Here is a 25,517-nt window from a genome sequence, read left to right on the forward strand (position 1 = left end):
GTAGTTATAGTGACCCCTAGCCCCTGGTGTAGACAGCACTTCCGCAGACATAGCTACCACCTGTTGTGGAGGTGGATTAACTATGCCAACAGGAGAACTCTCTCCAGTCAGCTTATTGTCTTCATTAAAGCACTACAGCAGGGCAACTGCGCCGAAGCAGCGTTTTAAGCCTAGACTTGCCCTGTGGTGTGGGGTAGAAACAAATATCAAGCCAGTTATTTTTACCTTAAGTAGTCCCAGTAGTTAGAGAGGACATTACATGGGATCATTTGCATGAAAGGGATTATTTGGATTTAAGATTTAAATTCAGAACTTTTCCTCTATTCCCTGGATTTTCTGAATGCAGAGATGACCACTTCCTAACCTTCTTCTTTCAAATTCCCACACCCAGTGCTTTAGATCTTCAGTCTAAGTCTTTCTATTCTATTAGAACTGGGTTGATGCAAGATTAAGGTTCAAAGTATGAGTGTACCTCAAAGAGCCAACTGGACAAGCACACCAGGTTATTTAGACAGAGGTTCTCCAGCTTTTTCACGCTGTGGATCAAATCTCAATCCAAAGCTTAACTAAGACCACCTCTCCTCCCATTTGGATTTGTGACTGAGTAATATCCAGCGACCACAGTAATTTCTTATGTTGAAAAGTAAGGATATTCACCATTTAGCTGTTAGCAGCTGAAATGAATGGCCGGCATCGGACAACACTTAAACTAGAATAATTGTAGACATACTTATTGCTACGGATTCTCCACGTTTCATCCAGGAAGCTTACAAACATCTCCAGATCTTTTTTAAATATATTAAATGTAGCTTTCCATTTTGACTGTGATTAAAGTCGAGCTTAAAGACAGCGTGCCGTATCTGAAGAAAATGGAAACCCTGTCCACTAAACTGCCCCATCACCACTACTTGCTTCCCCCAGGCCTAAGGAATTTAGTTTCATTTGGACCACAAACTTCCTGTGATACTATAGCTTTGTATCTTGCCCCGGAACCAGTCCACACATTTAAGTCTGGAACTTAAAGCACAACTGCTGATGTCACCATATTTCAAAATAAAAAGTCATCCTCCATTCACTGTGTGCACTCACCTTTCCCTTGGTTTCTGATGCGGGAGCTGGTTCACATGAATGCTGGAGAGAGAGGGCGAAACTTTGTGTCCGATAAAACATGCCCAATTATGGCCTAGCACGTCATGCACCCATCCTGGCAAGGTCTCATGGCAGTAACTGGTTACGTTTCGTCCTTCCTTCTTGTACTGTAAACCAAACAAACTCTGTTAGACACATGTACAGCCACATCGAGACTCCTGCGTTTAAGGGGTGACACCTGTAATTTGCTACTAAGCCACTCTCCACAGAACAAGTACAGCTATGTATCAGTTTTATTCTGGAAAAATCTTACAGAAGAGTGCATCTGGAGGACATGCACACTGTAGTATCAGTGCATGTGGGGCAATGCATTCTGGACATCCGAGAACACAGACCTAGGAGGAATGCCAGCCAGCCACCGGACACAGTCCTGTCCACACAATAAAGTTAAAATTATGAACTTGTTATAGGAAGACAATCAGGTTCTAGCTTGGCTTCTGGCAAGGGCGAAACCACAGCCAGTTGCCATAGTTACCAACCAAGTCCTAATCTGGTACAAACTGGGTTAAAATCAGTAGTTTAGGCAGGGCATTAAAATCCTCTGCACTTATGGCCCTCAGGTACCGTGGCAATACGGTCAATGAAAGAACCGTGACAAAACACACACCCTTGGTGTGACGCACTGCCTTACTGAGAGGCTGCTCTTTCAAGGTCTGAAGGGGGCACGCCAAGAGAACAGACAGCATCCCTTTACAGTCCTTCAGACAGCACTACGCCTCCTAGTTTTCCCATTTCAGAGAGCTGGACCAGGAAGCAAGTTTCCCTCTAGTTTGTGAGTTGTGTCAACTGTATGTAAGGAAACAGGTTCACCTTGACAAGTTAAACAAAAATTTATTCTAGGCGCAGTGAATGTTGATTCAAAGAAGGCAACTTCAAAGAACAGGGTGATGTGTTACTGAAATCCATTTGCATATAAATGCAGTATTGATTGTAAATACAAATACTATTTCCAGTGCATTAAAACTTCAATGCTTCCCTATTGCTCATCTTATCTCTGAAAGCCAACGCTCATTCAATGTTACACCCTCTGGAATTTTACCAGCTAAAAGTGGGGGTAAAGATTAAGTTATCTAATGAGATCAATCTCTCCGTCCAGCCTTACAGTAAAGCTTTGATATCTTACTTTCTGGATTAACAGGGCTTTGAAAGCAGAATACTTAGGGAATGTCTTCACTAGCAACGTTAAAGTGCTGCCATGGCGGCGCTTTAAAGGCTGCGTAGTCACGGCACCAGCGCTGGGAGAGAGCTCTCCCAGCTCTATAAAAAACCCACCTCCATGAGGGAAATAGCTCGCAGCTCCCAGCGCTGGTGCACTGTCTACACTGGCACTTTACAGCACTGAAACTTGCAGCGTTCAGGGGGGTGTTTTTTCACACCCCTGAGCAAGAAAGTTGCAGCGCTGTAAAGCGCCAGTGTAGACAAGCCTTTAGAAGAGGGAGTGTCAAAGGAGTGGTGGTGCTGAGATTCTGCTTAAGACCAAGTGACACTAGAGTGTCTGGGGAACCACTGCAACTACGTTGTCACCTGACTTGTAGCTCCTTCTTGCAGTGTAGAATAAATGGTTAACAGCGCCTCCGGGTCATTCCATAGCCCTGCTCAGTCCAAGGACACTATCAGAACATGGTCAAGTCCCACTGATACCAAATATTGGGACAATGTTGTCAACACGCTAAAGTACATCATGTCATATAGCCACTGCTGTCTACAGGCCCTCTAGCCCAGAAAGGTAGTGGCTGCAGTTTGGAGAACCAGCCCCACAGGGATAACCCAGACAATGCAGCTAATAAAGAGACTAGGAGGAAGGGGTGTTTGTCGGGGCTCTGCAGGGAACCAGGAACAAGGGAACACATGGTAAAATCATTAAGTCTACCACATTCCAAGAGAAGTTCAGAGAGTTTTAATCTTCCAATGGTTTTACAATGTCGCAAGTTCACTCCTGTTACCAGTTTAAGAGCTGCAATGGGATCACTTCTACATTCAGAAGACAAGCATGTCTCCTCCCAATGGGGGCACCAAAAGACAGTGTTATTAGCAGAGCTGGCTTTAGGGGTGGGTGACCTGGGCAAACGCCTAGGGCACTCTGTGCACAGTGCTGTGGTACCTGCCCTGTGCTCTCCCTGGCTTCCCCAACTGATTGGTAGCCGGTGCTGCCGCAGGGCACTTCTGCTCAGCAGCGGCGGATGGAGCTGGCCAGCACAGCGAAGAGGGCCTGGGTGTCCCCCCGTCCAGCTCTGGGAGCGCTGACTTGGGGGGCAGAGAGGTACAAACTGGCCTCTTGTGCAAGACACCATGCAGGGATTCGCTATAGTCTGAGCTTTAGCCCCCTCCCCAGCCTTGCCGCCTGCGGGCTTTACCACAACTAGCCTAGATGGGTATCTCGGCTGGCGTTGAGGCTTCTGCACCCCCCTCATGGGCCACTGCTTGTGACAGGCACCTTTGGGGGTGATGGCTTGGCGCCGCACTCCAAGCTTGCTGCCAGCATGGGGCTGGCCGGCAGCTGGGAGACACGTGAAATAATCATGGGCGGGAGGGGGGGGTCATCCCCTTCTCCCGTGTCGGGGTAGGGGGTTCCCAGCTTTGCATCGGGGGTTGGGGACAGGCTGCAAGGAGCATGTCCACATGTAGCCAGCTCCGTCCCCCAACCCAGCCGTGCTGTTTCCAGAGGTGACCCCCTGCTGCAGCACCCTCCTCCCTGCTTGGCTGCTGGGGTGGGGCGGGGAGGGAGTTGCAGTTACTGCCTGGTGGGAGCAGAGTCCCCTTTGCTGCACCCAGTGAGCCGTGCAGACTGGGAGAGGAGAGGGAAATGTGCTAACGTGTGCCAGTGCATGCTTCCCCCTGGGATATGCCCCATTTCTTTCTCTTCTCCTTCAAATCTGCTCTGGGGACCCACGCTGAGGAGGCCAGCCCTGGCTCTGTCTCCCCCCAGGAAGCTGGCACGAGGGAGGCCTGGCTGAGGAAGCCAACCTATTGATCTCCCTTCCCTTGCAGCAGTTGTGTATGGGGGGGAGGTCTGTTTGGGGGAGGGGACACCTGAGGATCACCCCTCACACACAACACACTCTGCTGGCTGGCCAAGCCATACAAGTGTGTGAGATAGGTGAGGCCCTCTACCCCCTCCGCCTTGGGGGAAGAGAGACATTACCTCCTCCTTCTCCTCCTCCTCTCCATAGCCTTTACAGCAAAGGAAAGCCACAGCCTAGCCTCTGCGTGCTCCAGTTTATCTGAAGCTATGGGGTGGGGAGGAGCCATAACCCTCTCAGCCGGTAGCAACCCCACACAGCAGCATATGGGGGTCTGGGGAAGTGGGGTGAGTTCAGCCAGTAAATGGAAGGAGACTTCCCGCTAACCTGGGGTGTGGGAGAGGTTTGGTTTTGAGCAGCGGTTCTCAAACTTCATTGCACCGTGACCCCCTTCTGACAACAAAAAATAATACATGACGCCAGGAGGGGGAACGAAGCCTGAGCACTGCCCCCCCGCTTGGGGGGGCCCAAAGCCCAAGCCTCACTGTCCCGGGTCGGGTGGCCAAAGCTGAAGCCCAAGGGATTCAGCCCCGGGCAGGGGGCCTGTAACCTGAGCCCTGCTGCCCAGGGCTCAAGCCCTTGGGCTTCGGCTTTGGCTCCAGGTGGTGGGGCTTGGGCTTCAGTTTAACACCAGCCCTGGCGACCCCATTAAAACGGGGTCACAACCCACTTTGGGGTCCCCTGGTTTTGAGACCCCTGGTTTAGAGGAAGCGTGGGGGGGGGGTACTCCTTAGCTGAATCAGGAGCAGAAGCAGCTGCTGCTGTTTCCTGGGGAACCTGATATTGGAAGGAGGCTGTAGGGAGTTCCCAGGGCAGAGGAGTAGGAAAGCAACAGCAGGGCCAGTCTTAGGGGTGAGCGCTGTGGTCAGGAGGGCAGCCTGGTACAGGAGACAAGGAGCAGGGCAGGCCTGGGGTGCGAGGCTGCGGAAGGCAACTCGGGGCAATGGGGGGGGGAGGGTGGAGCCCGGGGAGACACTGGGGCAGTGTCCCCTCTAATTTTTTACACCCATGTGTGGAATGAATTTTGTTACGTGCACCAATATGACACATCAGCTTCATATTGATGCACATAATAAAATTTATGTGGTGGGGGTGGGCCGAGGGCTTTGGTGTGTGGGAGGGGGTTCAGGGATGGGGCAGAGGGTTGGGGTGTGGGAAGGATGAGGGCTCTGGCTAGGGGTGCGGGTTTTACTGCGGGTGGGACTTTGCATTTGTTCTATAGTCTGGAGGGATTCTCAAAAAAACAGTGCTGATAAAGCCCAGACATTCTGTATCAGAAGCAGAAAGTTATTAACTTTACATTAATAAACACTCACTGTGAGTGTACTGTACTTGGCTCTCCATAATAGCCTGAATATGCTGTTCCTGAGGAGTATTGACCTTGAATCTTAACAATCCATACCCACCTGCTTGCCACCCTCCTTCTAACAAGCCAGACATAGGCTCACAGCATTTGTCTTGTGTTCAAAACAGGATGGTGGCAACACTGGCTGAAGACAAGCCCCAAGCTACCCCACTCACTATTTATTTACGTGATCTAACAGTATACATCTAGGCCCAACAGGAACTGCATTTTAATAGTCTAAAACCGCCTCCCTGACTTCTTTTGGTGAAAAAACTTCAGGCTTTCTTTATAAATCATGAAGAAACATAAAAGAGGTCACAAGCCCAATTTTATTCCCTTTGCTGCAGGTCCCTCCATCTTCTGGAACTGACTAGTTTCTACGTGGATCTTTTAGTGGTTTCATTGTTTTTAAGCAAATTAAAACTCAGCCTTTAGAAAGGAAAATCATTGACAGATTTTATTCAGATGAATAGAACACCTTGGTGTATAACAGCACCATAAATAGGACATTACAATAGGAGAATGTGAAATTACCAAGTGACTCATATCCTTCTAATAAGCAGCCTTAGGCATTTTATCCTCTTTCCTTGCCTCATAACATTTTCAGTAAATTTGAACACTCAACACTGAAATTTCATGAACTTAAGCAAAAACTACAGATCAAATTAAAAATAAACCCCATGTCTTAAACCCACAGAACTAGGGCTTTAAAACCTTCCCTTTTTAATGAGCATTGTAGGCCCATGCTGCACTGGTATCACAGAATATACCCTCAAGCAGGCTTATTCTAAGCGTATGCAGTTCAGAACCTGAACAACACAGTCGTTCACAGAACTGAAGATCCATGTTCACTTCAGCTGTTTGACGTGGTTGCTAAAAATGGGTGTGTTTTTAACACTTGGTAACTAATATGTTAAAAAACTTAGTGTAGACAAGGCAAGTTGTAGTTTTAACACATATTAGTTGGTCAAAGTAAACTTTAGTACATGTTAAGAATCTTTTGCCTTCTTAGGCTATGTCTACACTATGACAAAGGGTGGGGTTTTAGTATGTTAGCTAACATAAGATCCTAGTGTAGACAAGGCAAGCTGTAATTTTAACACTTTCTAGGGTTTATCTTGACCTAGGGTGACCATATTTCCCTGGTCATACCTGGTAAAATTACTCGTATTCAAGCCAGTTCAACAGCAATCAATCCGAACTATGCAGTACAAATGTTCAAATTAACATCAAGTTGACTGGGCCCGTTAAAAAACAATACTGCGTAGTTGGATTCTTTTTATTTACCTTCTTATCTTTAAGGGTTTAGGGTTCACACGGGGAGGGGTGACACACACACCTAGCCCCCAGATACACGGGGAGATATGTGACACACACACTCACTCCCGTACACCTCTCTCACACAGCAGGGGTGACCGACCCCCAGGACAGACCCGCCTCTCCTGGCACCTGGCACCACATCCCAAGGCAACACGTGGGGCAGCACGTAGGGTCACATGCCCTTCCCACCCCTCCTCAATTTCTGCCAAGGTTCACACCAGAATGTGGCCAGCAGCAGTCTTTCAGCACTGTGGAGGAGGGAAGGGATGGGAGCTGCTTCCAGCCGCGGGGTGGGGAGGATGACCTGGCCCGTGTCTTTGCAGAGCTCATCTCTTCTCTTCGCGCCCCCCACCCAGCTGGAAGAAGCTTGTCCCTTCGGGTCTGCACAGTGTTGAAAGGCAGCTAACATCTCCAGGCTGCTGCTGGCCACTGACATAACCCACCCGCCTCCGGATGCATTGTGCATCAGGGCCCAGGGAACCTGACTGCACGGACATCAGCAGAGCGGGCCAGAGAGGTGTCTCAGTAGGGGAGGGTGCCACCCACCCCACTCCAGAGCTTAGCTGAGGGGTGGAGAGGCTTCCCTGTGCCAGCACTATGCGGGGCTTTGCTCCTCCTGGCCAGTGCCAAGGTCCAGAGGCTTTGGGCTTTCCCAGGGCACCGGCCCAGCCAGAGGCAGTGGGGGAAGGAGAGCTGTGCACTCCGACTAGGGGTTGGCTCTCCGCACAGCACTGGGAGTGGGATGTGCCCCACCGGGGGGGATAAGGACGAGCAGAAGGGCTAGGGGCGAGGGGTGGGGTGGGGAGGGCAAAGCAGGGAGAGGACAGCGAGAGGGGGAGCGCATAAAGGGCCGATGGGTGGGCAGCAGAAGCAACATGTAACCGACCACCGCCTGGTGCCTGCCCGCACTCATCAGCCACCACAGCTTGCAGCATGCAGCCAGCGCGGGCAGGAAACAGGATGTGGGTGCGAGGTCCTGCTGGCAGAGAGCTGGCATGCAGTGGGGGCTGCAGTGATGGAGCAGCAGGGGGAGCCGCCAGCCCCGCATCTTCATCCTGCCACCAGCCTTGCACACTCAGCCACATTGTTGGCCACTGGACCCCCCGCCCCGCCCCACCACCACCACCACTGGTGGGCGGGTGGCTGGTGAGCCGGGATCCAGCCAGCAGCAGGACCCGCCAGTACTGATGGCGGGGGGAGACAGAAAATATGGGAAATTGCCCATTTTTAAGAAAAAGTTGGGACACCAGCAGGAGGGCTTAAATACAGGACTGTCCCTTTAAAAATGGGAGGTCTGGTCACCCTACCTTGACCAGCTAATATGTATTAAGACTACAGCTTGCCTTGTCTACACTAGGATCTTCTGTTAGCCACTGTTCAAACCCACATTTATCATAAAGTGTAGACACAGCCTAAGAACCAAAGAGATTTTTAATCAGACTATTAGTTAACTTTTGTAACCTCCAATGTGTAATTATCATTTTGGAGACAGGAAACTTTTGTTAAAGTTTCAGCATCTCTGCCCCTTCAATTAAGGCAAGAGCTATACATCCTCAGATATATACAACCAATCCAACAAAGCATGGGAAGATAAGTTTACATTCCTCATATCTCAGATATGAAGCAACAAAAAATGTCTTTTAAAAACCCCTTTCAGGCATACTTTATACATACTACAGGAGTCCAAAAGAGACCAATTTATTAAAATCCGTAGGTCATCTTTAAGACATGAGTAGCCTTGCTTACAAGTTGTGTGAGAAAACAGTGTGGCATTTTACTGAGATAACTAACGCCAGAATAAACTTTTGCAAACTGGAAGTGAAATTTACAGAGAAAACTGCTGTCAATTAATACCTCAGATGTACAAGTGGGTTGCCAACTTCTTTACGTTTATTTTTAAGACTTCTTTTTCCAGCAGAAAAACTACATCCCCAAGAACGTATGTAATGCTCTCCCTGATTGCTCAGCCCTGGATTTTTTCAAAACAACTGCTGCTAGAGAACAGTGAATTAAGGTGAGAAGAGACTGCAAAGCACTGTTCACTAGAGAACATAGCATCAAACAGATAACGCAGATCTTTACTCCTGGGGGCATTCTGCACCAAAAAATTAAAAATTCTGCGCACAATATTTTAAAATTCTGCAAATTTTATTTGTCAAAATAACACTAAGTAGTAACACCGGTTTCAATTATTTTGGTAATTTATTTCAAAATACCTGGCAGCAAATATGTCTGTAACAATACAGACACACACAAAAATTCCCCCAAGAGTAGAGAGTTAAAGAAACCCCTATGACAACCCAGTTCCTATTTTTCCTGCCCCCTTCCCCCACACAGAGCCCAGCTGGGGGGCCAGACACCCACAACCCCTCCATTCCCCCCCCCCCCCGCAGCCCAGCAGCAGCCCCACCCCAGCCAATACACCCAAACCCCCTTCCCCCGAGAGCCCACCGGGGACCCCGGGCCCAGATACCAGCATCCCCCCTCAGAGCCCAGCTGCAGGGTCCCCCTTGCCCAGATACCAACACCCCTCCCTTCCACCCAAGAACCTACCCCCTTCCGCCCCAGAGTGCAGCTGCAGGGCCCCAGCCCCCTTACCCAGATACCCACACTCCCTCCCTCCCCAGAGCCCAGGGATCCAGAGGGAGAAACAGCCTGACGCTCGGTCCCATGCTTGCATGGAGTTTCCTGCGCACCCACTGCCTCCTTCCCTCAGGCCATACTGAGAACCGCAGCTGCCAGGAACCCTCTAGCAGTCTAGCTCAGTGATTCTCAAACTTTAGCAACCTGAGGACCCCCATTTTGATTTAAAACCTTTCACAGATCCCCAAGCCTCCCACTCATCCCCAGACCCAACCCCACCTCTTCCCAACTCTGCTCCACACCTCTGCCCCTCCTCTTCCCCACCTTTCTGTCCCCTCTCCGCGCCTCCTGCACGCCACTGAACAGCTGTTCCCTGGCTTGCAGGAGGTGCTGGGAGGGAGGAGGAGTTGAGGGAGGGAGCGGGAGAAGTTGATCAGCAGGGCCCACGGACCCTCTGGAGTACCCTTGCGAACCCCAGTTTGGGAAACTCTGCTCTAGCTCCCTCTCAGCAGTGTCTTCTATGGCCCCTAGTGGCAGCTAGCAGTACTGCGCCCATTTCTGTGAGGGAAAGGAAATTTTGCACGCACCATGTTAATTTCTGCAAAATTCTGGTGCAGAATTCCCACAGGAGTATCTCTTTGCTACCTAATCTGATTTAAGAGCACAAATTCACAGATTTTAAAGCCAAAAAGGAGCCATCTGAACATCTAGTCTGCCCTCCTGCATACACAAGTAGAATTTTACCCAATAGCTCCTGGTATGGAGGAAATATTCTTCCCTACTGTGTAAATGAACATTAACTAGACAAACAACCGCCTTTAAAAAGGCATCCAGTCTTCGTTTAAAAAGACTCTAAGTGATGAAGAATTTACTGCATCCCATGGTACTCTGTTCCAGTGGTTAATTATCCTCACTGTTACGAACTCGAAACTTATTTTCTGTTTGAATTCTACTAACTTCATAGATTTTAGGCGAGAAGGAACCAATAAGGAACCAACTGACCTCCTGTATAATGCAGGGCACAGATATTCACCAAGTGATTCCAGCACTGAGCCCCTAACTTCAGGTGCAGTGAGGGCACATCTTGATTTAAAGACTTCTAGCCACTGGATAGTGTTATACCTTTGCTAGATTAAAGTACTCTTTTAATGTCAAATTTTCTCCCTGTGTAGGTAATTCTAGATTATATAATTACAGTTGTTCCTGTTGAGCTTCTTATATTTCCCATTATGAAGCATATTTTTCAGTCTTACAGAGCTTCTCTGAAACCTTTTCTAAGTTTTCAACATCCTTTTTAAAGTGTGGAGACCAGAACTGAACACAGTATGCCAGCAGTGAGCATACCAATACCTAAAGAGAGGTAATACTGTCTTCCTACTCCTGCTCCATATTCCTTTATTGAAATATCCAAGGATCATGTTAGTTCTTTTGCCTCCATCACACAAACATTTAAAAGTTTTAGGAACATGGTTCAGAGCCCAGCATGAAATAGCTATGTTAAAGCCTAACGTCTTTAACAAAGCCTAACATCTTGAACAATTTTTCTCCTATTTGCTCCTTTTCTCCTGTGAAATGTATAGTGAGATGCTTAAGATTTTAGTGAGAAAGACCTATTACATAATTCCAATCAGACTCCAGGGCACACTAATGGGCAATGCACACCTAAACGTTGACAGAATGAGATGCTACCCAGAGCAGTATACCATACTACCTAATATTGGATTCACTATCTATACAAATGTAAACCACTGGACAGGAAATGCATTTTTGCACTGGCATCAGGAGAGCAGACCAGACAGCTATTCTGCAGCAGAAGAAGGTTTACGCTTGAATGTATTTCTATTTCACACATTAAGGCTAAGCAAACAGCAAGTGCATGTTATTAAATCACACTCAGAAGTGTGAAAATTATTAATTTCGATTCACTAACAGGATTAAAAGATGATCCACAAATCTAATGGTCCAAACCAAGGTGTATTCAAATTTCAAACCTACCAAGAACATACCTTATTTCTTTGGCAGATCCTGAAGTCTAGGCCGACAACCAGCTATTACTTGCTGCAAATACCCAGCATGCACTATGTTGGCGATGTCTTACACCGCTGACCCATGCTTTATCCTTACACTGGTTCCAGCAAGTTCCTGTTTTGTTGGCATCAGGTGAGGCCACTTTGCAGCCACTTAGCAACTAGGCACTTTAGCCATCATTTTGTGCTCCAGAATCAAAACTCTCATTTAAATAAATTAAAGGTGACTGGGATTTTTTAAAAACAAATTGGGCTTGTGACATTTTTTAAAAAAACACCTTTGATATATAAAGGTGGCCTGAACCCCACTTTTAAATTTAAAAAATCATATCAGGAATGTCAAACTTCAGTCTTCCCTTGTTTTGCTGGAGAACTTGGTGGAGGAGGGCAGGCCTCAGAGGTTGTATATTAGCTCACACCTTAATTAAGGAGGCAGAGATGTTGAGTCTTTAGCAGACTTCCTGCCCCCAAAATGTACGTTAGTCACGAAGGTTAAATAGGTGTTACCAAAAACTAATATAAAAGATTGAAACACTGACTAAATTCTTCCCCTCGTGCTCAGCTTTCACACTCTAAGCTCTTGTGATATCACTGTTTTACTAACTCTCCAGTCATCACGTGCTAGGCTCTAAAGATATGAATTTCTAATGTGAGAAACAAGCACTGAAAATTCACTTTGTAAAAACTGTTCGGGTCTTAGTAAGGAAGGTCACAAACTCATTTTTTCCTCTTTGTAACTCACCTTTAAGAGCCTTTCTTTATGGTTGCAAACATCAACTTTTTAAATGTAAGTCAAGTGTCTTTGATACTGAGGTCTGTCTGAATCTACAGATTGACAAACAGCTCTAAGAAATGGGAACTGCTCACATTCATATCAATGGGATGTTGACTAATGTCATGATTTCAACATGAACTCTGATGTAACTATTTCACTGCTGATCAAAGCAGATGAGAAAGGAGATGGGCGATCATATTAAGATCTGTGAGTGATGCCTATTTTGACATCATGAGAGAGCTGATGCTTGGGAGAATAACACTTATTTTATCCCACAGATCTCACCCTACTGTTTTAATATTGTAACGTTTGCAATTGTTTATTACACAGGATAACGGATAAACTTTAGAAGAGACCCTGTATTACAGAATCCAGTTCCACTGGGATCTGTGGTAGGTTTGATATAGTGCACGCTGGATTTCAACATGTAGCAGACAGCAATCTTGTGTGGGCCTAGATTTCAGGACCTGTAGAAAAAACAAGATACATTCTTAAAAAGTTACATGACCCTCTTAATAGTGGGCACCTAGAAAATTAATTAAAAGTTCCATTTTAAGAGGCTTAATCTTATTAGTCACCTTTAGAAGGGACAGCATAGCTACCTGCCTTATCTCTACAGTGGTTGCAGGCCAGGATTAACTCCTTTGTGTGATAGGTGTGAAAGCACAAGGGCTTGTCTTCTCATTCAGTGCTACAGTGGTGCAACTGCACTGCCGTAGCGCTTTAGTGAAGGTGCTGCTACGCTGACGGGAGAGCTTCTCCCATTGGCGTAGTTAATCCACCTTCTTGAGAGGTGGTAGATATGTCAATGGGAGAAGCTCTCCTGTCAATGTAGTGCTGTCTACACAGGGGGTTAGGTCAGTATAACTACGTTGGTCATGGGGTGTGGATTTTTCACACCCCTGAGCAAAATTAGTTCAGTCCATTTAGGTCTGAAGTGTATATCTGGCTCAAATTAAATGCTTCTCCTTCTTTGGGACATCAGTAGGTTGCTATTTATGTAGCACACTGCAAGTGCACTGCATGTCTTAAGAGACCACTGTTACAAGATCCTCCCTTTTTCATATGTTGCAATAAACATTCACCATAAAAACTACGACTTGTGACAAATGGGAGCTCTGCCAAAATGCAGTAGGACTCTGCATTTTTAATGGTTCCAAGGCTAAGGGGGTTGGGAGGAGGGGAAGAGTAAGATTCTAAAGTTGGGCCCACACAAAAAGCTATCAACAAGCCCTCCTTTACTAGGTAATATTTACACAAACTACTGAAAGCTAAAAAAATATATGGATAAGCTCACCCAGTCCATTCCTTTGGTGTGACAACTCATTTCCCCACAGTGCCCAGGCGTAAGAACAAGTGACTTGTAAAATCAGTGAGATCCTAAGAAAATTTTACAGTGGGTGACTGGTAAGTAGGTTGCAAGAACAAAGGAAAATTATATATATATATATATATATATATATATATATATAAAATCAATAGCAGACATGTATTAAGATCAGACTTCTCATATATGTATCCTTAATGCAAAATACCCTGTCATAACCATTGTACACGTACACAAGCTCACAACACCCCTACTAGTACTTAGTTATATAAATATTATGCCCAGTTTACAGAAAAAGAGCAAGAGCTAAAGGTTAAATGACTTACCCCAGTACAAATGGCAGTTAGTAGCAGTTTGCTCTGTGTACACTAGAAAAGGAGTACTTGTGGCACCTTAGAGACTAACCAATTTATTTGAGCATAAGCTTTCATGAGCTACAGCTCACTTCATCAGAATGCATACTGTGGAAAATACAAAAGATGTTTGTTTTTATACACATAAATCATGAAAAAATGGGTGTTTATCACTACAAAAGGTTTTCTCTCCCCCCACCCCACTCTCCCGCTGGTAATAGCTTACGTAAAGTGATCACTCTCCTTACAATGTGCATGATAATCAAGGTGGGCCATTTCCAGCACAAATCCAGGGTTTAACAAGAACCTCTGAGGAAGGGGGGGAGGAAAGGGGGGTTAGGAAAACAAGGGGAAATAGGTTACCTTGCATAATGACTTAGCCACTCCCAGTCTTTATTCAAGCCTAAGTTAACTGTATCCAATTTGCAAATGAATTCCAATTCAGCAGTCTCTCCCTGGAGTCTGGATTTGAAGTTTTTCTGTTGTAATATTGCAACTTTCATGTCTGTAATCGCATGACCAGAGAGATTGAAGTGTTCTCCGACTGGTTTGTGAATGTTATAATTCTTGACATCTGATTTGTGTCCATTTATTCTTTTACGTAGAGACTGTCCAGCTTGACCAATGTACATGGCAGAGGGGCATTGCTGGCACATGATGGCATATATCACATTGGTAACTGTGCAGATGAACGAGCCTCTGATAGTGTGGCTGATGTTATTAGGCCCTGTGATGGTGTCCCCTGAATAGATATGTGGACAGAGTTGGCAACGGGCTTTGTTGCAAGGATAGGTTCCTGGGTTAGTGGTTCTGTTGTGTGGTGTGTGGTTGCTGGTGAGTATTCGCTTCAGGTTGGGGGGCTGTCTGTAGGCAAGGACTGGCCTGTCTCCCAAGATTTGTGGGAGTGTTGGGTCATCCTTCAGGATAGGTTGTAGACCCTTGTAATGCGTTGGAGGGGTTTTAGTTGGGGGCTGAAGGTGACGGCTAGTGGCGTTCTGTTATTTTCTTTGTTAGGCCTGTCCTGTAGTAGGTGACTTCTGGGAACTCTTCTGGCTCTATCAATCTGTTTCTTCACTTCCGCAGGTGGGTATTGTAGTTGTAAGAATGCTTGATAGAGATCTTGTAGGTGTTTGTCTCTGTCTGAGGGGTTGGAGCAAATGCGGTTGTATCGTAGAGCTTGGCTGTAGACAATGGATCGTGTGGTGTGGTCAGGGTGAAAGCTGGAGGCATGTAGGTAGGAATAGCGGTCAGTGGGTTTCCGGTATAGGGTGGTGTTTATGTGACCATTGTTTATTAGCACTGTAGTGTCCAGGAAGTGGATCTCTTGTGTGGACTGGACCAGGCTGAGGTTGACGGTGGGATGGAAATTGTTGAAATCATGGTGGAATTCCTCAAGAGCTTCTTTTCCATGGGTCCGTATGATGAAGATGTCATCAATATAGCGCAAGTAGAGTAGGGGCGTTAGGAGACGAGAGCTGAGGAAGCGTTGTTCTAAGTCAGCCATAAAAATGTTGGCATACTGTGGGGCCATGCGGGTACCCATAGCAGTGCTGCTGATTTGAAGGTATACATTGTCCCCAAATGTCACGGCTAACCCGGTGGCTGAACTTTGTGACTTTGTCCTTACCCGTAACTATTTTACATTTGGGGACAATGTATACCTTCAAATCAGCGGCACTGCTATGGGTACCCTCATGGCCTCTCCCTGCCCACCCCACCCCCCCCAGACGTTCTTGTTAAACCCTGGATTTGTGCTGGAAATGGCCCACCTTGATTATCATACACATTGTAAGGAGAATGATCACTTTAGATAAGCTATTACCAGCAGGAGAGTGGGGTGGGGGGAGAGAAAACCTTTTGTAGTGATAAACACCCATTTTTTCATGATTTGTGTGTATAAAAACAAACATCTTCTGTATTTTCCACAGTATGCATCCGATGAAGTGAGCTGTAGCTCACAAAAGCTTATGCTCAAATAAATTGGTTAGTCTCTAAAGTGCCACAAGTACTCCTTTTCTTTTTGTGAATACAGACTAACATGGCTGTTACTCTGAAACCTGTGTACACTAGGGGGAACACAGGAATTGCCATTCTGGATCATAACCCAGTCCATCTAGTCCAGTATCCTGTCTCTGACAGTGGCCGGTACTAGATGCTTCAGAGGAAGGTTTAAGAACCCTGCTGTAGGCAGATGTCTGATAATCTCTCCCTCCCCACCCCACCTGCCAAGGTCTGACACACATGGTTGAAATCACGGTAAATCTGCTGTGTAGAAAAGGCCTCGGTAGTGGGACCAATCCTCGGCTCAATCCTGTACTTCTAGCAAGGTTACAGTTTAGCTTGTCAAAGGAACACTAAAAACAAACTCATTTGACTTTGCTGCACCCTTAAACGAGCTAACAAAGAGATGGCCATGGAACAGTGGTGAGGCAGCCTTCATGTTGGTGTACTGCTCTTCTGATACTCAACTCTGCAATTTCTTCAAGAGGAACAGTGGCAAACTTAAATTCAGGGGTGAGGAAACATGACCAACTTCACACTTTAGAGTTATAATGTCTGCTGCATAATATGTGAAATAGTAACATTATATATATCTATATTATATATAGATATAAAAAGCAGTGAGAGCCCAATTAGCTACCTAGTGATGGGTGAATCAGCACTTAGTTGACCCAAACAGAAAGTTTCTTTTATTTTAAAAAAATCTAACATCTTATGTACATTGTAAAATAAAAGTGTCCAGGTCCCTCTTTACAGACATGATGATAGCACTGTGAAAAGATAGTTAAGATTCTGTTTTGTGCCAGTTACAATTTCAAGACCAAAGTGTGATTTAGCAATATCATGGGGCTGCTATAATTAGATCTGCTGATATAGTGAATTTTACAACATGAGTAAGAACATAAGGGACAATTAAACCCAATTTTGGTTTCAAGACTAGTTTTGCGGGGCATTTAATTTCTAATCCCACTCCTTTATCATGGGCTGTTAGTAGACTCAAGGGTCAATGTATGTTTTATTTGAACTTCTGCTTCTAGTTTAGTTAACTCTTCTACTCAAGTTTCCCTCTGCAGCGGTTCCATGTGTAAACCACTAATAATCCTGCAAAGAACAAGAGAAATGAAAGGGAAGAACTCAGAGGAAGAATGATCTTGTAATGCTAGAGAATAATTTCTGCCCTGCCAATGAGCTGTGAGGTTCCAAAGTTAGGGTGAAGTGCATTCTGATAGTCTACCCTAGCCGTCTACCAAGCATTCACTTGTATTGACTAACTAAAGTAAAAGGTTTTCAAATAGTAGAGAGATATTTAGAAATAAGTTTTTGCCAGGAAAATTGGCTCCTTGCACTGAGATTTCTAATATTTACCCTTGCTCTTCGAGATAAACCCAGCAAGACAGAGGCTATGTCTACACTACACAGCCTTTAGCGACATGGCTGAGTTGCCACAGCTGTGCCGCTAAAAGTCGTGCAGTGTAGCCGCTGTTTGTTGGCTCTCCTGTCAACAAAAAACTTCTACCCCCAACGAAAGGCATTTGCATTGTCGGCAGGAGAACGCTCTTTGAAAGAATGGAGACTTTAACCCAGGTATAGCCTGCTGACGGAATCTGAAACATTAATCATCAATGGTGGTGTAATAGCCTACCTATTCAATAAATACCTTTTATGTCTCCAACTACTAACAGCATCCGCAAAACCAGGAATGGATCAAACTGCCATGCAGTAGCGAGTCTCAGATATTTTTCCTCTGAATCTCAAAGAGCCTCATTCTTCCTTGTTCATGCATTTATTTGAGGAATAGTCAGAATACTCATTAGGTAGCAGTTACCACCACATTTCAAGGCACTGAACCAGCTTTCACAAACATATAAAAATAGGTCAGACTGATGTTTTTATCAGTCTGACTTCCATGGCCCTTTGACTCAGTTAGTGCTCTCCAAATGAACTCTGATTTCACAAGAGCCAAGTTTAATCTCTTGTGAATGCTACTGGAGCAGCACTGTTACCTGGCAACTCTTGCACCGGGGGAGACTATCTGTGGAAATGCAGCTTGTTTACATTTCTTTCAGAATCCACTTGCTGTTTCTACAGTTTATCAAGATGTAACTTGATAACTGACATTTGTCTCAACAGCTCACTTTATTGGCTCTTGAAGCAACTCTTCACATTTAATGTGAAAGACATCAGCCTAAGGATCCCACTGTCTGTGTCGGTCTAGTATTTCCCCTAAGTGTGTCTGTCAAGGAAAGTAACACTATTATGTTCAATTCTGACAGATGGAATTAATAGTTCAGTCCTAGGTGCGTGAAAGAAAACAAGCCAGTATATTGGGCTCCATTACCTTAGTAATGGCAACAATTCATAATTCACGGTGAGATATGCAGCGCCTCGAGGTAATTAAAGTTCATTTAGGGATTTACCTTTACATAGTCTCAGGTGCACTGCAATGCAAAGCAAACATAACTAGATCTCATTCTTTCCTACTTTATAATCTTTAAAATTTCATAGATTTCAAGGCCAGACAGAACCATTATGATAGTCTAATCTGACGACCTGCATATTACAGGCCAGAGAACCTCATCCAATAATACCTGCCTCAAGACCATAAATTCTGGCTAAGCTATAGCATATCTTTTTGAAAAAAGATAGCCAGTCTTGATTTAAAGAGGTCAAGTAATGGAGAATCCAGATTAGCTCATCAGAGCTTTACTTCCCTCACTGTTAGACTTGCCTAATGAAGCAGCATGAGGCTGTCCCCCAAGCTGCCCCTCTCTCTTCACCCCTAGCTGTGGTCCTTCCACCCTGCTTGGGGTGAGAGGGTGGAGAGAGGGGAGGGGTGAAGCTGCAGCTCAGTTTACAGTCTTATGTGACATTATTCACATCTAATAAGGACTTGTCCAGATGGCGAAATTAACCAGAATAGCTATTCTGGAATATCTTTTTTTTTCTGATTTTGCTTAACCCACTTTAGAAGCAGATTAAGATAAATCAGAAAAAGGAACTTTTTATTCTGGAATAAGAATATCCATATGGGGGATGGGGGGAGGGCGGGGGGAAGCAATTCCAGAATAACTACTGCACTTTAAATTGACACCCTGCCTTTGTTCTGGAATAATTTCCCTATGCAGACAAACCCTAAAGTGCCTACCAAGGCCCTCTCTCAAAAGGAGGGCTATTTTCAATGTGTAAAGACTATTTAAAAAAAAAAAAGAGAGAGAGCGAGAGAGCGAGATTTGAGATCTTTTATTCACTATAAAGCAGTGTTTCCCAAACTTGGGACGTGGCCAGCGGGAGCCGCGATCGGCCGAACCTGCAGACGCGGCAGGTAAACAAACTGGCCCGGCCCGCTGAACAAGCGGTGTCCCAAGTCTGGGAAACCCTGCTATAAAGAATCAAAGAAACAAAGGGACTGTTTTGGATCCCAATTACTTTTAGCCGATTAATTTATAGTTAAATACAGAGTATTTTGGTCTAAATACAACAAAATGGCCACTAAGTTATTTAAAATCAAGAGATGAACAAATTTCAGGTCCTGAACAGTACCAATCCAAAGACATCAGCCCAGTTGATGTTGGTTTCCCCATTCAGTTAGAAAAGTAACCGCACCCAAATTTGTCATTTTGGACAAGATCGAACCAGTCCCTCAGGAAAGTATTTTCCCTATGAAAGACTGTCAATTCTTTTCATCAGAAAAGAGGCAGGACAAAAGACTGTCCATAATATAGCTGGCTCAGCAAGAATGGCTGGATCAGCAATCCACACCCTACACTGCTGAATAGTTTGAGGGGGTTTTTTAATATAAAGATACTTAGGAGTCCTTATATCGTGCTTTTCATGAGTAGATCTCAAGGGAGGTCACTACTGTTACTCCCCTTTTAAAGAGGGGGGATAGGATGCACAGTTAGGTGAAGTAAATTGCTCAAGGTCAACCAGCAGTCCAGTGGCAGATTCAAGAGTGGAACTCAGGCCTCTTGGACTCCCAGCGCTGTATTCTAGCCACTAGGCAACACGGCTATGAAGAGAAATCAGAGTACGGACTGATTTTTTTTTTTTTTTGGGGGGGGGGGGAAGAATGTAACAAAAATTAAAACTTACCTTAAAAAAGGCAAACCATTTGTAATCATTTATTACAACTTCGAAGCCTTGATTGTAAATTATGGTGAAGAAGCCAAAATTGCCCAGATCATCTTGAGCCACAGCCACCTTCTGAAGAGTCACGACTACCTTTTTTTCCACAGGTCCTGCAGAGATGAGACACGTTTTACACGGATGGGTTGAAGCAGAAAGTTACTACGCCACTTCCGCCGTTACACGACCAGACGTGAAAATAAAGTACTGGCATTAGGGCTGCCGTGACACGCAGAAAGCACTACACCGGCAGATAAACTTTTATCAGGCTCAGTTTTTTGCTTGATATATTTTTCCTGGTGGTGCACTTGACTTCTTCTTTCAGAGCTTTATGGTTTTTATATATATCTGGGTTTGGCACGTGAGAAGTACTAAGCACCTGTTGCAGCAATAGATTTATTTTCCTGAAGTGGAATCTATTACACAAGCTTTCTTAACTCTGGATATTAATAGCAGTGAAATGATTGGCCCCATCACAGCAAAGCTGGAAGTGGCTTCTTGACACACATCTGTCGCTAAGTATTATCAGTATTCTGCCATTCAGTGCCGCGCAGCCTAGAACAGACATTGCATGGCAGTTCCAACAGCGGCACCCTTCCTCTCCTGAGAATCCCCAGATAAACTGGTTAGTCTCTAAGGTGCCACAAGTACTCCTTTTCTTTTTGCGAATACAGACTAACACGGCTGCTACTCTGAATCCTCCAAGCTTGCTTCCCACAACTAAAATCTCAACTCTGGGCAAGAGAAGCAGCAGAGCACGAGGCAGACTGAAAAGAAAAGACGGCCAACCCAGAAAAATATGAAAGAGAAAATGCTCTCTCCTCAGGGCAGTTCTCTCCCACCTCCCTTCCCGGTAGGTCTGTTTCAATCCCTCTTGATCCGATCAGCCTAACTGTGACTGTAAACTCCTTCAGTCAAAGAACCTGTCTTTTTGGCTATGAAGTGCCAAGTGGAGCAACAGAGCTACATTACACCACCCATCCACACTCAGGGAGTGGGGAGGGAAGTGAAGTGTCCGAGAAGTCTGCCATTAAGATGGAGGCAGATGAGTGAAAGGCAGAGAACGGATGGTGGAGTGAGTGGAAGCAGAGAATGGAATTTACGGCAGGGAAATGCCAAATAAAACTACCGCCGGGGCAATATGAGAAAGAGGCCCAATTTTAGATGACTTATGTGCACTCCTCATACTGGGCTAGGGGAGAAAGCAGCTGTTGGACAGTTTCACCAATGGCACTCGATTAAATTCACATCCACATAGGACATTTAAAACATTTTTGAAACCATTTTTAAATACGGGGCGGCAATCAGATTTGCATATAGCCACGTTCCAAACCACTGTAATGGTTTTAAAAGAAAAGGTCTCTGGCCCCGATCCACTGCAACAACTGACTTTTAGATGCTTAAAAGTCACAGAAACACACTGTGATCCCCGAAGTCTGAGTTAGGCACCTAGGTTCCCCAAACAATACATGGAGAGAAACAGGTGACTTAGAATGTGATCCACAAATCCTAGCAAGCTGGGCAGGGAGATGCCTAAACTAGCCAGTGGAAGATGCCGATGACAGCAGTGTGTCTAAGACCAACCCTTTCAGAGAGAGGCACCTAAGCCCCAGCTGCAGGAGGTGCCTATCTCTGGTCTGGAGCCAGGAGAAGACAGTTATTCCACTGTGTAACTTGTCTGTATAGGGCCAATCCAGTAAGTGCACTCAGAGGGTGTATAACCCCACACAAAACATTTAGGCCAGTGGCTAAAGTACTCACCTGGGATGTGGGAGACCCCCATTACAAGTCCCTCCTCTGCCAGATGAGAAGGGATTTGAACAGAGATCGGCTACCTCGCAGGTAGCGGGGCAGGACAAGAGGTTCAAACTAGAGCAGAGCAGATTTAGATTAAATCTCAGGAAAAACTTCTTAACTGTAAGAACAGTAGGACAATGGAACAGACCGCCTAGGGAGGTTGTGGAAGCTTCTTCACTGGAGATTTTCAAAAGGAGGCTGGATAGCCATCGGTCTTGGATGGTTTAGACCCAACAAATCCTGCACCTTGGCAGGGGTTAGCCTAGATGACCCTTGGGGTCCCTTCTAACCCTATGGTTCTATGATTCTAAGGCAGCTCCCTGCTCTGTGGATCACTCTGTAGTTTAGGAGACAGGGCATATTTACACCACTTTGAGATTGGGTGTGATTCCTCGATTGAGGAGATATACTCATGCTAACAATAAAGCAGAGCTGTGGCAGCACAAGAGGGGGGCGGAGCCAGCAGAATCTGTGATGGGCCCTAGCTGGGGTGGTTAGCCCCTCCCACTGCTTGCACTATAGCAGCTACACTCCATTTTTAGTGCACTAGCTTGAGGAGAGCTAGCATGTGTATCTCCTCGAGCTGGGAATCAGTCGCACACTCAGCTCGAAGTGAGTGCATACCCAGAGGCAGGGTCAGGCACACTTTACTGCAAAAATGTAGGTGCCAAGCAAATTTAGACACCTACGGGGTTAAGCTGCAGTCAAGCAGGAGTTTTGTAGATCACAGTGGCTTCTAAAAATGGGAATTAGGTGCCTAAATCTGGGGGTTAGAGACTTTAAGTACCTTTATGAATCCAGGCCCCTGCCCCTATTAGAAAAGGCATCCAAGACTAACTACAACCACTTTTTAAACACAAAAGTAGCAAAGTCTTGTTCCTGGCATAAGCAAGGTCAAAAAGCCAAGTAAAATGAAATCAGATGTAACTTTCCTTTTTAAAAGGAAGGTACAAGCCTTAAAAACACAAATTACTCAAATGTGTAGGCTTGGTTTACTTGTAACCGATGTGCCCTTTAGCATCCCACGGTGAGCGGGGAGGGAAATACCATTGTTGGTCACTATTCCTATCCTAACCTCTGGAACTTGTCATAACATATTGCCGCTTAGTAACAGAATAAAAATGCCTATATTTGTAAGAGAAAAGTTCTGAAACAATTTTTACAGCTCACATTGAGTTCCCCACAGAATTGTTGGGCTAACACCCAATTTCTCATTCTACTGCCTCTTTTGATATCTGAATTGATACATCAGAGTGGGAATTTCCTAAGATAGGCCAGCTAAACTTTAACCAGAAAGTAATTTAAAGAGAAGAAACAAATACACAAGTTTCTACGAACTCGGGTCCAAGGGCCACGTAATCCAGACAATCCTTTTACAAAAATATCCCGTGTGGTTTTACAGTTACCCACTAAATGAATTAGGGGGCAGATTTTGGGGGGGCTAGGGTGGAGAAAAAGGATCTGTTCAAACAGGAGTGGATCAGACATACCCCATGGTTTTTAAAAAGCCGGGGGAACAGAATGTGTTTTACCAACACTCTTAAGGGGACCAAGGGGGCTTTTTTGTTCGTTTTTAAAAGGATTTTAACTAAAGCGTGTTTGTCCGAGATTGTCACAAGCTGATTATCGTGCTGGCCAGAGGGGGGGAAAAGCAAAAAGAGAAAACCAGGTGGAGAAAGAAAATAAGGGGGGGGGGGGGAAGAGAGAGAGAGAAATGCCCCCCAGCACTTACCCATCTCGGAGCAGTTAATGTGTCGGTTCTGGCCCCCCTTCCCCACCCGGAAGACCCAAGTGCCCTCCAGGTCCGCAAAGCTGCAGTTGGCCGGGGTGTCGGCCAGCGACTCCCGGAGCTGGCAGAGCAGGAGGACGGGGAAAAGGCACCATGCCAAGCGCCCCATGCCTGCGGGCGGCGGCGCCACACAGCCCCGCTGCTGGGGGAGCCGAGTCACCGGAGGGGCGCTGAGCCGGGCGGCGCGGAGACAGCCCAGCAAGGGCGGCAGCAGCGGCCTCCCTCTCCCGGCTCTGCGCGCTACGGGGTTGGGGCCGGCGGGGACCAAGGGCCAGACCCGCCCCGGAGGGATCACGTGGAGAAGGGGAAGGTGGCCTCCTCCCTTCCCCTGCCCTGCCCGGGAGCGGGCCTAGCGGGTGCAGCAAGGCGGATGCAGCAGCAGCAGCAAACCCAGCTCGCTCGTGGGGTGACAGGTCTGTTATCCCGGGCTAGCCGCGCACCGTCCCCCAGCATCATTCATGATCTTCCCCGGGGCTTCAGACAACACGGAGCCAGAGGCACAGATCTGGCTGGAGCAGATCCGCCCCCCACTGAACAACCTGTGGGCTGGCGCTTTAAAAAAAATCACCCCCCCCCCCAAAAAAAAACAAACGCTGGCCATCCAAAAACTTTCCATTTTTGACAAAATCCTCATTTAAGTACAACAATAATCTTTAGTCAAAACATTTTCAGCCAGCTGTGTTAGAAATACCCCCCCCCCCCCCGTTATAGAGATGGGGCAAAACCAATGTTGCCAGTTCCTCCCTCTTCCACCTCCCACTGAATTTGGGGTTGGGGGAGGTTCATATGAAATAGAAGCCAGATCCAAACTGTTTCTGGTTGAAGTGAATTGGTTCCTAGATCAGAACCGCCGCTGTTTCTGATTTGGCAACTCTCCATTGACCAGTTTTTACAGAATCAAAATCAAACCAGCTTGATTTGTCTGTTGCAGAGATGGAGCAAACTCCCAACCTTTTTGTGTGTTGACTCTCCCACCACTGAATTTGGGGGATTCAAATTAAAGAGAATCTGCCTAGTTTTGCAAACCCCAGACTTACAAAGAAGGAAGTGCAAAACCAAACCACAGAACCCCTCCAGCTCATCAGCTGATAAACAAACCATCCAGCCTGACTTGCACATTCAGAGAAATCCTGGCAAGTTTTGAACTTCTTGTTCTCCCTCATATTTTAATACAGCTTGTTCAAATGTAAAACATTGTGTCCCCTTTTCCCAGCTGCCTTTCTCTTCTGCTCAGAGGGCACAGTAATTACATGGTAGCTAGGGCTTGTCTACACTAGTGCTCCCACCATTTCCCCATAATTATTAATCAGGCTAAGTAATGCCTAGGGACCTGCTGACAAGAGGGTCCTGGCACTGTAGAACACAGAGTAGCAGACTGTCCCTATTCTGCAGCGCTTACATTCTAAGTAGACAAAACACATATAATTTTTACAGACAGTAGCAAACATCCAAGTTCAAATTTTCAAACAAACATGTATTAGCTAAATAGCCTGTCGGAATACTCAAATTTGCAGCCTTAGGGGTTTCTTCACGTACAGCAAGACAAGGAAGAACTTTAGTGAAGATGCTACTTCACTGACAAGAGAGAAGAGGTAGCCGTGTTAATGGGAGAAGCTCTCCCATCGACACAGCGCTGTCTACACAGAAGGTTAGGTCATGAAACTATGACGCTCAAGGCCATGGATTTTTCACACCCCTGAATGAAGTGGGTGTACCAATATAGGGCTGTAGTGTAGACCTGGCCTCAGTGGCTTACAAGGTCCTTTCAGATGAGTAGACTGCCGGAATATGACAGGTATATCCAGTAACCATGGATAAGCACCAGAAGAGAGTGTTCCTGATAAGAACATCAACTGTGAAATGGTTAACTGTGTGAGCATTTACATGCAAACCCATGGAATGAAGG

The 25,517-nt window shown here is 45.9% G+C and overlaps 1 protein-coding gene across 1 annotated transcript in view; it reads right to left on the reverse strand.

The window, feature by feature from the left end:
* CTSC (cathepsin C) overlaps nt 1-24,140 on the reverse strand; it is a 35,644-nt gene extending 11,504 nt beyond the window's left edge. Inside the window, exons 1-3 of the mRNA XM_007063132.4 lie at nt 23,555-24,140; nt 19,993-20,138; nt 1,090-1,256 (exon numbers count right to left, since the gene is read on the reverse strand). Coding sequence (XP_007063194.2) covers nt 1,090-1,256; nt 19,993-20,138; nt 23,555-23,720 — 479 coding nt within the window. The 5' untranslated portion in view covers nt 23,721-24,140. The remainder of the gene's footprint in view (nt 1-1,089; nt 1,257-19,992; nt 20,139-23,554) is intronic.
* Between the last annotated feature and the right edge of the window lie 1,377 nt (nt 24,141-25,517).

This window comes from Chelonia mydas, chromosome 1, assembly GCF_015237465.2.
Source record: "Chelonia mydas isolate rCheMyd1 chromosome 1, rCheMyd1.pri.v2, whole genome shotgun sequence".
NCBI lineage: Eukaryota > Metazoa > Chordata > Testudines > Cheloniidae > Chelonia > Chelonia mydas.